Genomic DNA, 16,971 nt, shown 5'->3' with positions numbered 1-16,971 from the left:
GTGCCTACCAGCTTCAAACAGGTTTTAATTATACTGGTGCCTCAAAAGAATGTGGTAACCTGCCTCAATGACTATTGCCCAAATGCACTTACCTCCACTGTCACAAAGTGTTTTGAGAGGTTAGTGATGAAATATATAAACTGCTGCCTGAGAAGCAACTTGGATCTGCACAACAGGTTAACAGCAGATGCCATTTCATTGGCTCTTCACTCAACCCTGAAACATCTGGATCATGAAGATGCATACATCAGGTTGCTCTTCAATGACTACAACTTGACATTCAATACTATCATCACTTCAAAACTAATCAATAAGCTTCAAGACCTTGGCTTTGTTGGAAACCACTTATTTTTTAAATAATACCTTAAGGTTGTTATAGCCAGGGGTGGTAATAGGGACAAGCTCCCAATACCTATTAAATGCTCCCAATGGCATGCACCTCAAATAGCCTCTGACAACCAAGTCCAGCTCCTGGCCTTCACGAGTGGTTTAGCTACTAAACCCGGTGGAACCGTTTCTACTGACAGGAGAAGGGGCAAAGGCAGGTTAAACCAGTCGATTCAGGCAGATGAGGCTCGTCAGCCGTGATTAGCAGCTCATCTAGGAGAAGTGAAACTCTGATCTCAAACCTCCACTACCTTACCTACTCATGGGAAAGGCTTCAGGAGTAAACCCTGAGGGGAAAATCCAGAACTGGAGTTCCTAAGGCTGTCCTACATAGAGTTTGATTTTGACTAGCAACTCCTGTGACGCTGCTGGTACCTAACTGAATCAGTCTTTGCCGTTCCTTTGGGTTTACCAGGTGCATGGAGACTGGGAGCTTGCTACATGGGCAACAGCTTGCTCTCCCTATCGTACTGCCCATGATTGCATATGTATACAGCTAGGATGCAACATCCATGATCAACACTGAACATAAGAACATTAGAACATAAGAAAAAGGAGCAGGAATAGGCCATCTGGCCCATTCAGCCTGCTCCACCATTCCATAAATTCATGCTTGATTTGGTCATGGACTCATCTCCACCTATCTGCCTTTTCCCCATGACCCTTAATTCCCCTACTATGCAAAAATCTATCCAATCTTGTCTTAAGTATACTTACTGAGGCAGCCTCCACTGCTTCACTGGGCAGAGAATTCCACAGATTTACCACGCTCTGGGAAAGGCAGTTCCTCCTCATCTCTGTCCTAAATTTACTCTCCCTGAATCTTGAAGCTATGTCCCCGAGTTCTAGTCTCACCTACCAGTGGGAAACAACTTTCCTGCCTCTATCTTATCTATCCCTTTCATAATGATATACGTTTCTATAAGATCTCCTCTCTTTCTCCTGAATTCCAGTGAGTACAGTCCCAGTCAACTCAATCTCTCCTCATAGTCTAACCCCCTCATCTCTGGAATCAACTTGGTGAACCTCCTCTGCACCACCTCCAAAATCTGTATATCCTTCCTCAAGTAAGGAGACCAGAACTGCAGGCAGTGCTCCAGAAGCGGCCTCATCAGTACCCTGTACGGTTGCAGCATAACCTCCCTGCTCTTAAATTCAATCCCTCTAGCAATGAAGGCCAACATTCCTTTTGCCTTCTTGATAACCTGCTGCACCTGCAAACCAACCTTTTGTGATTCATGCACAAGCACTCCCAAGTCCCTCTGCATAGCAACATGCTGCAATGTTTTACCATTTAAATAATAATCTGATCTTCCATTTTCTTCTAAAGTGGATGACCAACATTGTATTCCATCTGCCAGACCCTTGCCCACTCACTCAACCTATCTATATATCTTTGCAGACTCTCCAATTCTTCTGCACAATTTGCTTTTCCACTCAATTTAGTATCATCAGCAAACTTAGATACACTACACTCAGTCCCCTCTTCCAGATCGTTAATGTATATAGTAAACAGTTGCGAGCCCAGCGCCGACCCCTGCGGCACACCACTTGCCACTGACTACCAACCAGATCCCACCTCTCTGCTTTCTATTAGTTAACCAACCTCTATCCATGTTAATGCATCACCCCGAACTCTATGCATCCTTATCTTATGGGTAAGTCTTTTATGCAGTACCTTATCGAACACTTTCTGGAAATCCAAGTAAATGACATCCATCTGTTCCCCTCCATCCACTGCACTCATTATATCCTCAAAGAACTCCAGTAAGTTTGTTAAACAGGACCTCCCTTTGCTAAATCCATGCTGCGTCTGCCCGATGGATCCATTCCTCTAACCGAGCAGACCCTCACCCTCACTTTTTATAAGATTTGTACTTTTTAAACAAACATGTATTTTTCACAGTCACTGGCAGAAAGTAGTATAGCAGCTAAACTAACTGTTCATTACCTTTCTCATTTTTCAACGGCTAAGTAATAGCACATTACCCATGTAATGTAATTGTTTTAATTATGTAGCCTATTAACTAATTTATCACTATCTAAGGAATTTTCTTTATCTTATCTGTAAAAGTGATAGATTTTTCAGAAGTGCCATCTTTATTTTCTTTTTTCCTTTGTTTTACATCCCTTAGCATTAATTTCCCTCTTAACATCATTTCTCAGCTCTGTATTTAGTTTGCTTAGTATTTGTTCAATACCTCCTTGAGTAACTGGATCCTCAATTTCCTCTCTTGCGGACCCCCTGTCAGATTGGATTGGCAGAAACATCTCCTCCACAATCTCCATCAGTACTGGTGCACCACAATGCTGTGTGCTTAGCCCGCTGCTCTACTCACTTTATACTTAAGACTGCGAGGCTAAGCACAGCACCAATGCTAAATTTAAGTCTGCTGACAACAGCAATATCATTGGCAAAATCAAAGATGGTGATGAAACAGCAGACAGGAAGGAGATTGAAAATCTAGCAGAATGGTGCCACAACAACATTAGCAAGACCAAAGGGATAATTATTAACTTCAGGAAGAGGAAACCGAAGGTCCACAAGCCAGTCCTCATTGGGGGATCAGAGGTGGAGAGGGTCAGTAACTTCAAATTCCTCAGTGTTACCAGCTCAGAGGATCTATCCTGGGTCCAGTACGTAACTGCCATTACAAAGAAAGCACAGCAGCACTTATGCTTTCTTAGGAGTTTGGCAAAAATTTGGAATGTCAACTAAAACTTTGACAAACTTCAATAGATGTATTGACTGACTGTATAACAGACTGGTATGGAGATTCCAATGACCTTGAACAGAAAAGCCTACATAAAGTAGTGGATACGACCCACCCCATCCCAGGTAAGGCCCTCCCCACCGTTGAGCACATCTACACAGAGTGCTGACACAGGAAAGCAGCATCCAGTTGTTGCCTGTCAACCATCAGGCTCTTGAACCAGAGGGGATAGCTTCATTCATCTTCATTTACTCCATCATTGAACTGTTCCCACGACCTATAGATTCACTTTCAAGGACTCTTCATTTCATGTTCTTATTCTTTATTATTTATTTATTTATTATTATCATTGTGTTTTTTTCTCTTTTGTACTTGCAAAATTCATTGTCTTTTGCACATTGATTGTCTGTCCATCTTGATGGGTGCAGTCTTTCATTGATTCTATTGTGTTTCTTGTATTTACTGTGAAGGCCCACAAGAAAATGAATGTCAGGGTTGTATATGGTGACATGTATGCACTTTGATAATAAATTTACATTGAACATTGAGCTTAATAGTGCAGGTTATAACTGTCAGGCTGTGTGGGCAGGTAAGTTGAGAAAAAGTCTCCACCTTTTGCCACTTCCTTGTGATCCTGATATATAGCCTCCGGTTTCTCAATATCATTCAGAATATTCCTTCTCTACACCAAGAGGTCATAGGCCAGATTTTCTCAAGAGTCAGTGAAGATATTGTATTTCTTCCAGGAGACTTTAAACATATCCTCAGAACAGTGCATCTGTTTTGGGAGTCTGATTTCGCATCTTGTCCTAAGGTCTAGTAGATAACAGGCCATGTTCTGGTAAATGGGACTAGTATAGAGGGATACTTGCATTTTGTCCTTTTGATGAAGGTGGAAAATTTTGCAGAGTCAGCCATGGTGATTTTTTTCTTTCACCTGTTGCAGGCAACTCAGGTCTCATAACCATATAGAAAGTCAGTAATCACTACTACACAAGGGAAATTAGTCCAAAAAATTAAACTTCATTGGATCCAAGACAAATTTGCATGAAGGATTGAAACTTTATTTAAGCAAACATTCCTATTGTACCTGCTTAGCAGCAAATGCATCTAGCCCTTGTGAAATCCAGACATCTTTGACAATAGTAACTTCATCATCTGAAAGAAAAGTGGATATGTGTCACAATATTTATAAGATTTAGATTACCAGCAAAACTGGATGCAACCGTTACCTTCATAATTGTGAAAGAATGAAAAGGGATTTCAATACAACATATAAAAAGGAGGTAGGAGATGTTGTGAGGAAAATATCTCCTGATGGGGTCATTTAGGGGGCAAGGTCTCTTCTTAAGATTGAGAGGAAGAGAAATTACTGAGTTATTAAACACATCCAAGGCTGAGACAGATTTTTTGAGCTCAGGTATATCAAAGGTTATGGACAGAAAGCAAATAAAATGGCACCATGGCCAAAGGATGGATCAGTCATGACCTTATGAACAGTGCAGGAAGCTCGAAGGATACCACTGCGTAGCCTATCCCCTTTTTTATGTTCACTCTATCAAACAAGTTAACAAGATGAAAAAATTAAATCAATAAAATCCAAAAACAATAACCACTTGACATTTCTAGAGCCAGTGAATGGAAGTGGTGACATACTATCATTAGTACTAAAAGCCATGTGTATTTCCAAAGGAGATAACAACTGTTGCTGCCCATTGTTTCTATTTTACCAAGGTGAAAAATATTTCCAACATAAACTTTGTGGTTGGCTGCTTTGTTAATCACAATAGTTTTGATGAACTCATTACTGTCAATGAACCGCAGGTGATTAGGGAGCTTAAGGTAAAAGAACCCTTAGGAAGCAGTGATCACAGTATGACTGAGTTGAATTTGAAATTTGATAGAGAGAAAATAATATCTGACATAGCAGTATTTCAGCTGAATGAAGTAAATTACAGTGGTATGAGAAAGAAGTTGGCCAAAGTAAATTGGAAGGAGCTGCTGGCAGGGATGCCAGCAGAGCAGCAATGGCATGAGTTTCTGGGGAAAATGAGGAAGGTGCAGGATAGGTGTATTCCAAAAACAAAGAAATATTCAAAAGGCAAAATAGTACAACCGTCTGACAAGGGAAGTCAAAGCTAATGTAAAAGCAAAAGAGAGGGTATACAAAGCAAAAATTAATGGGAAGACAGAGGATTGGAAAGCTTTTTAAAACCTACAGAGAGTAACTAAAAGAATCATTCAAATGAAGCAAATGTAATATGAAAGCAAGCTAACGAACAATATCAAAGTGGATAGTAAAAGCTTTTTCGAAGTATGCAAAAAAAAAGAGATGAAAGTGCATATAGGACCATAGAAAATGAAGCCAGGTAAATAGTAAAGGGTGAAAGGAGATGGCAGATGAACTAAATGAGTATTTTGCATCAGTCTTCACTGTGGAAGACACTAGGAGTGTGTAGTTGAAGGGTGTGAGGGAAGAGAAGTGAGTCCAGTTACAGTGAATCCAAAAATATAAAATGCAAAGGGACTTGCAAGTCCTTGTGCAGAACAACCTAAAGGTTACCTTGCAGGTTGAGTCTGTGGTGAAGGCGGCAAAGGCAATGTTAGCATTCACTTCAATAGGTCTGGAATACAAGAGCAGGGATTTGTAAGGCACCGGTGAGGCCTCACCTTGAGTATCGTGAACAGCTTTTGGCTCCTCATCTAAGGAAAGGCCTAACAGAGCAGATGTGAAAAGGATGTTTCCCATGGAGGGGGAATCAAGGACAAGAGGGCACAGCCAGAGGATGGTGAATTATGGAATTTTCTATCACAGGCATCTGTGGAGGCCAGCTCATTGGGTGTATTTAAGGCAGAGCTTGTTAGGTTCTTGATTGGACACAGCATCTAAGGTTACAGAGAGAAGGCCGGAGATTGGGGCTGATGAGGGGAAAAAAGGATCAGCTATGATTGAATGGCAGAGCAGACTCAACAGGCCAACATGTGAGTTGATTATCACCATCCTGTACAAAGAGAAATTTACCTTCAGGGCTGACTTAATATCTAGTCACTCAACACAGAACTGGAATTGGCACATGAATCCCATATACAGTCCCAGCTTTGCAGCCAGTCAATGGTTAAATTTAAAGACAACTGCCAACTGTACAGTTTGAGTTAGTGTTTAATTGTCATTCGACTATATATGAATATACCCATGAATAAAGCCAAACGAAATAGCAATCCTCCTTGAACTTGAACTGTACTGTAGAAGACTAATTTAAATATCATCTTCAAGACTCCTAATTCTCCAAGGTGAGACAAGGTTAATCAACTGCCTAGAAAATAACAGCAGATAAATATGTGATGAATTAGGATTGTGTTATGATCCACAATTTTAATATTTTCAATTCATTCAGGTTGTTTCAAACCACTTTTTTTGGAGTAGATTAATAGAAATAAACAAGATAGAATATTTTGTAGAATGTTCCAATATTCCCCAGAACACTAAGTTCACATGAGATTTTCTTTGCAACTATTTGACAATGTCTGTCAAAAAGACAGTCCTCTCTCAGTTGTCACCGACAAGTAAAGTGCTATCTCTGGGTGCACTTGGTCTCCAGGAGGATGGGGAACTAATTCCAAGAAGAAATGAAACAGAAAAAATGAACAAGTCTTCATGTTCCTCATGAAGGTGCTCACCCACTAAGTACATCTTTAAATATTTCAGTCAAAACACTACAGATCGATCACATCGTTCATTACAGGGCAAGGGTTGAAGAGAAGAATGAGAATATTTTTCTTCAAATCAGAGGGAAGTGAACCTGTGGAATTTAATATATAGATTATAGAGGCCAAGTTGCTGAATATACGTAAAAAAGAAATACATAAATTTCTCCTTTATAATTTCTAAGATTCTCTGTCCTGATTTACAACAATAAATTGTTGACAGTTTAAGTGATAGCTAAAGCTGGTGGCGAACAATATTTTAAGAATTATGATTTGTAAAATTGACTATTCAGTTAGCTTAATTAGAGCACTGCTAGAAGTCAATAATCACTCCTGATAAATGTTTGACTGCAAATACTATCAGTAAAAGATAAGTCTTCATAGAAATCATTAACCCTTTGTTATCAAAGATCAATATTCATTATAAAAGATGGCAAACCATTGTGCAGTGCAAATTGAAGTGCAATAATGCATTTGCACAATAATATTGGAATTACAACTAATGTAAATAATCGTTAAAACACAGAATAAAGATTGTTATTAGAGGTTAAATCTTTCTATTTAATGTCTATTTAATGTTAACAATAACTAGCTCTGCAGGTTGCAAGAGGTACAGGATGGAAACAGTGTAGTCCCTCCCAATGGACCTGGGATTTGGGTGTACAGGGCAAGGACGCTCACTAGTTTTTTTTTCACTCTCTTGCTTCACCTGAATGTTTTAAAGAGTTATAATATCACTTAAGTGATTAATTGCCAGTGTTGTAAATAAAAGCAAAATATTGTAGATGGGGAAGAGGGAACCTGAAATGGCAGAATGAGTGAGTAGTTGACTAGGAAATATTCAACAGTCAGCATCTGCGAAGAGAAAAATAATATTATAAATCAGTGCAACACACACAAAATGTCATGTCAGGCAGCATCTGTGGAACTGAATAGAGAGTCGACGTTTTGGGCTGAGACCCCTCTTAGTAGTCATAGTCATAGTCATACTTTATTGATCCCGGGGGAAATTGGTTTTCGTTACAGTTGCATCATAAATAATAAATAGTAATAAAACCATAAGTTGTTAAATAGTAATATGTAAATTATGCCAGGAAATAAGTCCAGGACCAGCCTATTGGCTCAGGGTGTCTGACCCTCCAAGGGAGGAGTTGTAAAGTTTGATGGCCACAGGCAGGAATGACTTCCTATGACACTCTGTGCTGCATCTCAGAGGAATGAGACTCTGGCTGAATGTACTCCTGTGCCCACCCAGTACATTATGTAGTGGATGGGAGACATTGTCCAAGATGGCACGCAGCTTGGACAGCGTCCTCTTTTCAGACACCACCGTCAGCGAGTCCAGTTCCATCCCCACAACATCACTGGCCTTACAACTGAGTTTGTTGATTCTGTTGGTGTCTGCTACTCTCAGCCTGCTGCCCCAGCACACAACAGCAAACATGATAGCACTGGCCACCACCAACTCGTAGAAAATCCTCAGCATCGTCCGGCAGATGTTAAAGGACCTCAGTCTCCTCAGGAAATAGAGACGGCTCTGACCCTTCTTGTAGACAGCCTCAGTGCTCTTTGAGCAGTCCAGTTTATTGTCAATTCGTATCCCCAGGTATTTGTAATCCTCCACCATGTCCACACTGACCCCCTGGATGGAAACAGGGGTCACCGGTACCTTAGCTCTCCTCAGGTCTACCACCAGCTCCTTAGTCTTTTTCACATTAAGCTGCAGATAATTCTGCTCACACCATGTGACAAACTTTCCTACCATAGCCCTGTACTCAGCCTCATCTCCCTTGCTGATGCATCCAACTATGGCAGAGTCATCAGAAAACTTCTGAAGATGACAAGACTCTGTGCAGTAGTTGAAGTCCAAGGTGTAAATGGTGAAGAGAAAGGGAGACAAGACAGTCCCCTGTGGAGCCCCAGTGCTGCTGATCACGCTGTCGGACACACAGTGTTGCAAGCACACGTACTGTGGTCTGCCAGTCAGGTAATCAAGAATCCATGACACCAGGGAAGCATCCACCTGCATCGCTGTCAGCTTCTCCCCCAGCAGAGCAGGGCGGATGGTGTTGGACGCACTGGAGAAGTCAAAAAACATGACCCTCACAGTGCTCGCTGGCTTGTCCTGGTGGGCGTAGACACGGTTCAGCAGGTAGACGATGGCATCCTCAACTCCTAGTCGGGGCTGGTAGGCAAACTGGAGGGGATCTAAGTGTGGCCTGACCATAGGCCGGAGCAGCTCCAGAACAAGTCTCGCCAGGGTCCTCACGATGTGGGAGGTCAATGCCACCGATCTGTAGTCATTGAGGCCGCTGGGGCGCAGCGTCTTCGGCACAGGGACGAGGCAGGACGTCTTCCACAGTACAGGAACCCTCCGGAGCCTCAGGCTCATGTTGAATACATGGCAAAATACTCCACATAGCTGAGGGGCACAGGCGTTGAGCACCCTGGTACTGAAACCATCCGGTCCTGCAGCTTTGCTTGGGTTGAGACGTTTCAGCTGTCTTCTCACCTGTTCAGCTGTGAAGCCCACCGTGGTGGTTTTGTGTGGGGAAGAGGTATAGTCATGAGAGCAGGGTGGGGGACTGTGAGGAGGGGTAGGAGGGGAGAGTGGAATATGTGTTGGTTGGGGGCCGACAACAGATGGCTCATGTGGGGGATGGGCAGGGGCCACAATGTCAAATCTGTTAAAGAACTGGTTAAGTTCATTGGCACTGTCCACACTGCCCTCCGCTCCTCTGTTGCTAGTTTGCCAGAACCCAGTGATGGTCCTCATCCCCCTCCAGACCTCTCTCATGTTGTTCTGCTGGAGTTTCCACTCAAGCTTCCTCCTGTACCTGTCTTTAGCCTCCCTGATCCTGGCTTTCAGGACCCTCTGTATTGCCCTCAGCTCCTCCCTATTTCCATCTCTAAACGCCCTCTTTTTAGCATCCAGGATGTCCTTAATGTCCTTTGTCACCCATGGCTTGTTATTTGAATAACAAAGGACAGTTCTTGTCGGAACATTGCAGTCCACACAGAAGTTGATGTAGTCAGTGATGCACTCTGTGAGCCCATCAATATCCTCTCCATGTGGCTCACAGACTGCCTGCCAATCTGTCACCTCAAAACAACCCTGGAGCGCCTCATAAGCCTCCTCGGACCATTTTCTCCCCTCTTCCAGGCAGACAGCTATCTTATTGAGCCCTGAAGAAGGGACTAGGCCCGAAACATCAACTATCTATTCATTTTCATAGATACTGCCTGATACTGCAAAGCTTCTCCAGCATTTTGTGTGTGTTGCTTTGGATTTCCAACATCTGCAGACTTTCTCGTGTTTATTATAAATCAATGACGTTTCATCAAAACTCTGCATCCGACCATATTAAATGATTGTGAACCAAGCCAATTATCTCAAAGAAAGAAACTTATCCAGAATGGTCAATTCATTATCATATTGGATATTAAACAGAAAATAAGGAAAGAGAAAGCAAGATGGGATTAATTTGAACAAAGGGCCGAAGAGAAGGTTTTAAGCATTCTTTTTATCAGTCACTAGCAAAAGTTAAAACTCCAAACTAGATGCCAGAGAAGATGTCTGCCAACAGTTTACAAAATGCTCTTTATGATTTTCTGCAGCAAGTTCATATCGAATTTGTTAAGTAATCGTCATAAACATTACTCTACACAATAAGTTGATCACACAGCCCAACAGTGAGGCCTCGATTTGATAAAAAATATTAACAACTCAGGATATTTCAGGTGGAAATTTAAATTCCCAAGTTTAATCATACAACTGCAATTGCCAAAACTTGAAATCTCATTTGTAAATTAATGGCAGGGAACCAACTTAGCCTTGCTGATACTTTGCCAACAATTTCAGGATTGCAAACAATTTTTAATCAGTTAACGTCATTGTAAAATGTTAAAAAAAACATTGAGCACTTCACAGAGAATTATAACATTAATCAGCTGAGATCATAACACAAAAGAAGGAAACCCTTGATCAAAGGTTTGGTTAAAGGACAAAAGAGAAGTCAAGTATGTTCTGTTTTGCAACTCCAAAAGCATTAACCTAACTGAACAGAAAACAGGGGTGCTGCGAGATAAGAGTCTTAGTTCATATTTTACTTTCAGTGAGGTGCACACGTATCATGTGGTAGTGTCGTGACATATGCAATTTTTAAATACAATCCATAATGAATTTTTTGAACAAACAAAACAGCAGAATCAAATATATTGACATTTCTCAAATATTAATGAAATATTAAATACACAACACTCCACCCTGCTTAGCTATAAGTTCCAACTCAATATAGAATGTATCTATACACACAGTAGGCGATAATACAACTACAGGTCCACAATCCCTTATCCAAAATCCTTGGAGCCAGTTGCATTTTGGAATTCAGAATTTTTCAAATTTCAGACACCCACCTAATACCAAAAAACACGTATGCTCAAGTCCCTTATTTAACCTGTCTGAGTGCGATGGATCTTAGGACCCAGTGGCGCACCAAACCTACGCACATCTTCCCGTATACTTTAAATCATCTCTAGATTACTTATCATATCGAATACAATGTAAATGCTATGTAAATATTGTTATACTGTATTGTTTAGGGAATAATGACAAGAAGAAATTTTATTTCCAACAAAAATATTCAATAAAACATAAAAATATACAGCTTCAAACAAACCAAATCAAACACATGGTAAATGACTTTTTGGAATAAACGTAGAACGTCACTGTCACTGTCATTGTAAAACTTCAGTAACTTGTCTTTCTGTTTATTTAAATCATATATAGGGGTAGTTCTGACACTATTTTCTTCATTAAGACGCCACACAGACACATCACGATCAAGTTTCTGCAATAACTCCACTTTCTGCGTTATTGATAGAGAAGGTTCCTTCTCTTTTTCTCATTGTTACCCATAGGGGTATCTGTAACTCTTTTTGACATTTTCACAGGGAAATTAAACACAAAGTCAACAGTGAACACAAAATATCAGCGAACAGCAAATGCAGGTTTTCTCTGCTCAAAATGCTCTTTGTACTTGTCAGAATGCTCTCCACAGTACATCTATAGAAGTTTTTGGGTGTTTTAGTTGACACACCAAATCTCTTCAAACTCCTAGCGAAGTATAGCCGCTGTCTTGCTTTCTTTATAGTTACGTCTATATGTTGAGACCAGGTTACATTCTTAGAGATCTTGACACCCAGGAACTTGAGGATTGGTTCATGATACCTAGTCTTACCCTTCCTGAATTCCACAATCAGCTCTTACTGACATGGAGAGCAAGGTTGTTGCTGCGACACCACTCAACTAGCTGGTATACCTCACTCCTGTAGGCACTCTCATCTCCATCTGAGATTCTACCAACAAAGGTTGTAACATCAGCAAATTTATAGATGGTATTTGAGCTATGCCTAGCCACACAGACATGGGTATTGAGAATGTAGAGCAGTGGACTAAGGACACTCTCCTGAGGTGCGCCAGTATTGATCATCAGCAAGCAGGAGGTATTAACCCACACAGATTGTGGTCTTCCAGTTTGGAAGTGGAGGATCCAAATATCAGAGGGAAGTAGAGAGGCCCAGGTTCTGTAACTTATCGATCAGGATTCTGGGAATGATGGTGTTAAAACACTGAGCTACCATCAACGAACAGCATCCTGACATAGGTGTTTGATTTGTCCAGGTGATCTAAGGCTGTGTGAAGAGCATCTGCCATAGGCCTATTAGTGCTCTTACTTACTATTACTGCAACTTGACTTTTTATCTTTTCTCTCTTCCCTGTGAAGTCCACTTATTTTTCTCTGCTCGAAATGCTCTTTGTACTTGTTCTACTTTGTAGCATTTTCTGCAAATTGAGCCCTTAAACCAGTCTAGTGTATGTGAGCCCCTGTACAATGGTAACACAATTTGTTTGGCCAGCCAGCTTTCTGTTTAGACGTTGCAATTTTGTTCATGTTCACTTTCATTCCTGACTGCAACTCAGTTGTGTCTCTGTCTGTGGTTTCTATTGATACAACTATTTCAACTGCTCTTTTAATATAAGTTGTGCCTCAGTTAGGAGCCAATTTTGAATGTTTTTTTGTAAGATTCCATAAACTAAATAATCTTTCGGTGTCTATTAAGCCCAGTACCAAACTGACAATGGTCAGACTTCATCAATTCAGTCATATACTGTACGTTGAAATGGACTCCCTTTTGATTCTGATTAGGAAACCTAAAGCATTCTACAATTAACAAATTCAAGTTTAATTGTCATTCAACCATTCATGAATACCCATGAATACACCCTAAAAAACAGTGTTAGTCTTGGCCAATGTGCAAAACACAGTACCAACAGTCACACACAGCACAAGGCAACAAGGCACATACAGCACATATAAGATATCAGTAAAATACAGTCACACAAAAAAATATAGTCTAAAAGCCTGAACCTATGAATGTTGCAGGAGGCTGCAGTCAAACACAGTACAGCTTGTCTTCTGCTGAGAAAACACCAGGGACAGCACCAACTCCAGATTGGATACTGCAGCACACCACCTCCAGTAGAGCACACAGATTCTTACACCTCTCTCCAGAGTGGCTGTAAACACAGGACACCGTGGCTTGAGGCCTAAACCTCGTTACAACCGAGGCCACACAATTTCCCCACTGTCCCACCCCGTCATCTGCCAATAAGTCAGTGAATTGGACTTGAAACATTGCACACGTTAACAATGTCCAACAGGGTGTTGCAATCACAATAAAAGCGACTAGGGTGATCACTCGCTCTGAAACTGCACGCCACTTTTGTGCACTGACTCCTTTGATGCTTTGCACAAAGCACAATCCGCACAAAGTCCAGATACTTCACTTTCTCTGCCGATGAGCAACTCGCTGATGGGACAGGCCTGCAGTACTTTAAGTACTTATTGTCCAGCAGAGCCCTGTGATCATGAAAAATGCGTTTAAAAAGGACAATAACATCCTTGGTCGACCCCATAGAAGCTGATAGGCTTAAACGCACTGCCGTCAGTCATTTCAGTTCTAAGTGTTCCTGCATTGCCTGCACAATATCAGCAAAACTCATTTTGGCTGGTTTTATTGGAGCAGTCAAACCCCTCAGCAAATTGTATGCTTTTAAAGCCAATGCACTCAGCAAAATTGGCACTCACTTCTCACCAGCTATTCCATTTGCTTTAAAATACTGCTCAATCTGTTCAGTATACAATATCCAGTTATCTGTTGTGTAATCAAATGTATCAATCTTTCTGATGCAGCCAGCCATTTCTGCTTTTTTTAATGATTCACTGTTTATGAACCTCTGAATTTGCCCTTTTTCTGTCTTTATTTTAACTTGAGTGTATCCTTTTCCAAAGAAGCATGCGCTGTGTTTTTTTTAACTCAACTGTTTTTTGCTGTTCTTTTTTTACCTCGACTGTCTTGCTACGCTTTTTTTAAAAACTCCAATGTCTCACTGCACTTCAAGTAGGTAGTCATCTCAGGTTGATTTAAAACTTACTCATCGCCACTGTTAGGTTTTGTAATTTCAAAATCATTAAACTAAGTGCAAAAAAAAAAGCAGGAGCCCAGGAGAATGGGTCTTAGTTTTGTTTTTTTTACCTTAAATGACACGCACATGCATCATGTGGTAGTGTCATGGTGTATGCAGTTCACCTATTTTTACATATAACTTGTAATAAATGATACAAAGCAACAGAGAATGCTTAATCAAACAATTTATTTACATTACTCAAACATTACTGAAATGTTGAATACACAATAAAATCAAAGAGAATTCCAGAAATAAGAGTCATGACAGTCGAAGGCATATCTACCTATGATAGGCCAAATAAAGTCTGGAATGAGAAAGGCTCAGAATTCAATGATCACATATACCTTGAGGATTTTAGATGGGAATATAAATTACGCAGAAAAGACAGGTTACACCAGGGATAGATTTCAACCATACACATGTATACTGCCAAACAAAACAACATTCCTCTGGTGCATAACACACATAAAATAATATTACCCCTAACAAATTAACAAGCAATAAGGTATATATACGACACAAGTTAAAAAGTAAACAAAATGACACTAGTCCCACTTCTGCATTTGCAGTCAGACCTCTTGCAATTTCCAGATCAGACAGTGATGCAGCTGCTCAGGACACCCCAGATTAGCTTTCTCAACCAGGGTTCAGACCGTGATTATAAAAAACAAACATTGTTTTTTGAACTTCATGCCACGTGTGATACTTGTGCTCGCAGTGATGAGCAGTGACCGAGCAGCCCTGTTTGCAATCTCGTTAGGGGTCTCTCAGCTCAGTGTGGCAGTGTGCAGTAGGACCATGTTTATTTGGTAAAGTCCATTCTCAGTTTTTGGTGCAAGATAGGGGAGGCCATTGATAATTGGTGAGCACTATGTGCATGGAGGGGAGGACAGTAGGCTAATAGTCGATGAGTGCTGTATTGCACTGTATTGGGCAGTAGGTGTTGAGGAGCGTGAAGTGCATTTTACAAGCATTGAATGGACTCGCCCAACTTGGGCTGTTATGTCAGCCTCTCCCTCCCGAATTACCTCCCCCAATTTCCCTTTGCACGCCACCAACTGATTTATGCGAGCGAACAAACTCTACCAGCAGAGGGAAATTTTCATTCTAAAGACAGTACAGTGTGGCAAATTTTGAAGAGGAGGTGTGAGATGAAAGAGGAGGATTCTAGGCCTAATGATGGAAGAGTTACAATCTTCTGAGTCATTTCACTGCACTTGTGCAACAACAGACACAAAAAAGTCCGTCCTTGCAATGAAAGCTACTTATCAAGGGGTTTTACATGAACCGGTGATCCAAGTTGTCCTATTCCATTGTGCCTAATCTGTGACAAACAACATACAAATGTAGCAATAGCTCCAGCAAAATTGAAAAGACACTTAATTACAAATCACAACCACATGACAGGTAAAAGTGATGATTATTTTAAATGATGACTTGAATCTCAAAATAAACATTAAAGAAAGTGAAGTCACAGTCAGTAAAAGGATTCAGGAAGCAAATTACTTAGTAGCTTTAAGACCAGTTCACGCGAGAATATTTTAAAAACTGTGAAAACCTGGAGAAAGAGCATATCAATCTCCTGCTACATACAGAAATCCAGTGGCTTAGCTGAGAAAGAGTTCTCAACAGGCTGCTGGAGCTGAAAGGTGAATTGCAGAAGTATTTTCAAGAAAATAGTAGGCCAGATTTTGAGAGTGCTTAGAAGATGAAGAATGTCTGCAGAAACTAGCTGACTTAAAAGACATTTTTCATCATATGAACCAGTTGAACAACTCTCTGCAAAGCCCTGGAGAAAATGTTTTGATTTCTAGTGACAAGATCCTTGGATTTAAAAGGAAACTGAATCTTTGGAAATATTTCTCAAAGGAAATCTTGAAATGTTTCCATTGCTGCTTGGGCTTGATGTGAGGAAGAATATCAGAAAGTCTCGAATCTTATTGAAAGCCATCCCTGGAAGAACGGCAGAACAAAATTGAAGAGTATTTTTTCTTCTTTCAACACAAGTGTATGACTGGGTGAGGGACCTTTTATCTGAATCTTCTACTCAGCCTGAGAACTTGACTTTGAGAGAAGAGGAAGAACTTTGTAAGCTGCACCTTGATCATGCACTCAAGATGAGATTTACTGACCTGTCCTAGCACAAGTAATGGATTTCTGTGAAATAAGAGTATCCTGCCATTCATAGGAAATCAATGAATGTTTTGCTGCAGTTTTCAACTTCCTAGATATGTGAGCAAGCTTTTTCTTGTTTAGAAGCATCAAGAGCAAGGACAGAGATTGCCTCATTTCAGTTGAACATGAAATCTATGTGTGCTTATCTCAAGTTTGATCAAGAATTGAGAAATTTATTATGTTTGCCGTATGAGTTTTTAAAATTTATGAAACAGAAAGAAAGAGATTACTTTCAAGAAAGGTAAGTTAGGCTTAACTATCTGATGTTTTTCAGGAAAGGTTAGCTAAAATTAATTCTCTACTCAAAAAGCATTGACAATCATTTTTGGAATATTATACCTACAACTTACTGATCACACTAACATACCGTGAGCTCTATGCAGGGGCTTCCTGAGACCTGAAAATTATTTCAAGGGTTCCTCCAGGGCAAAAACATTAAGAACGGCTGCTCTAGATGAT

At 40.6% G+C, this 16,971-nt stretch overlaps 1 protein-coding gene across 1 annotated transcript in view; it reads right to left on the bottom strand.

Annotated features, from left to right (window-relative positions):
- LOC140201352 (uncharacterized) overlaps positions 1-16,971 on the bottom strand; it is a 129,078-nt gene that overhangs the window by 84,264 nt on the left and 27,843 nt on the right. Inside the window, exon 4 of the mRNA XM_072265317.1 lies at positions 4,192-4,259. Coding sequence (XP_072121418.1) covers positions 4,192-4,259 — 68 coding nt within the window. The remainder of the gene's footprint in view (positions 1-4,191; positions 4,260-16,971) is intronic.

The sequence above is a fragment of the Mobula birostris genome, chromosome 8 (assembly GCF_030028105.1).
Source record: "Mobula birostris isolate sMobBir1 chromosome 8, sMobBir1.hap1, whole genome shotgun sequence".
Lineage (NCBI taxonomy): Eukaryota > Metazoa > Chordata > Chondrichthyes > Myliobatiformes > Myliobatidae > Mobula > Mobula birostris.
Note: the sequence above shows the minus strand (reverse complement) of the source record. Positions and strands in the feature narration are given on the sequence as shown.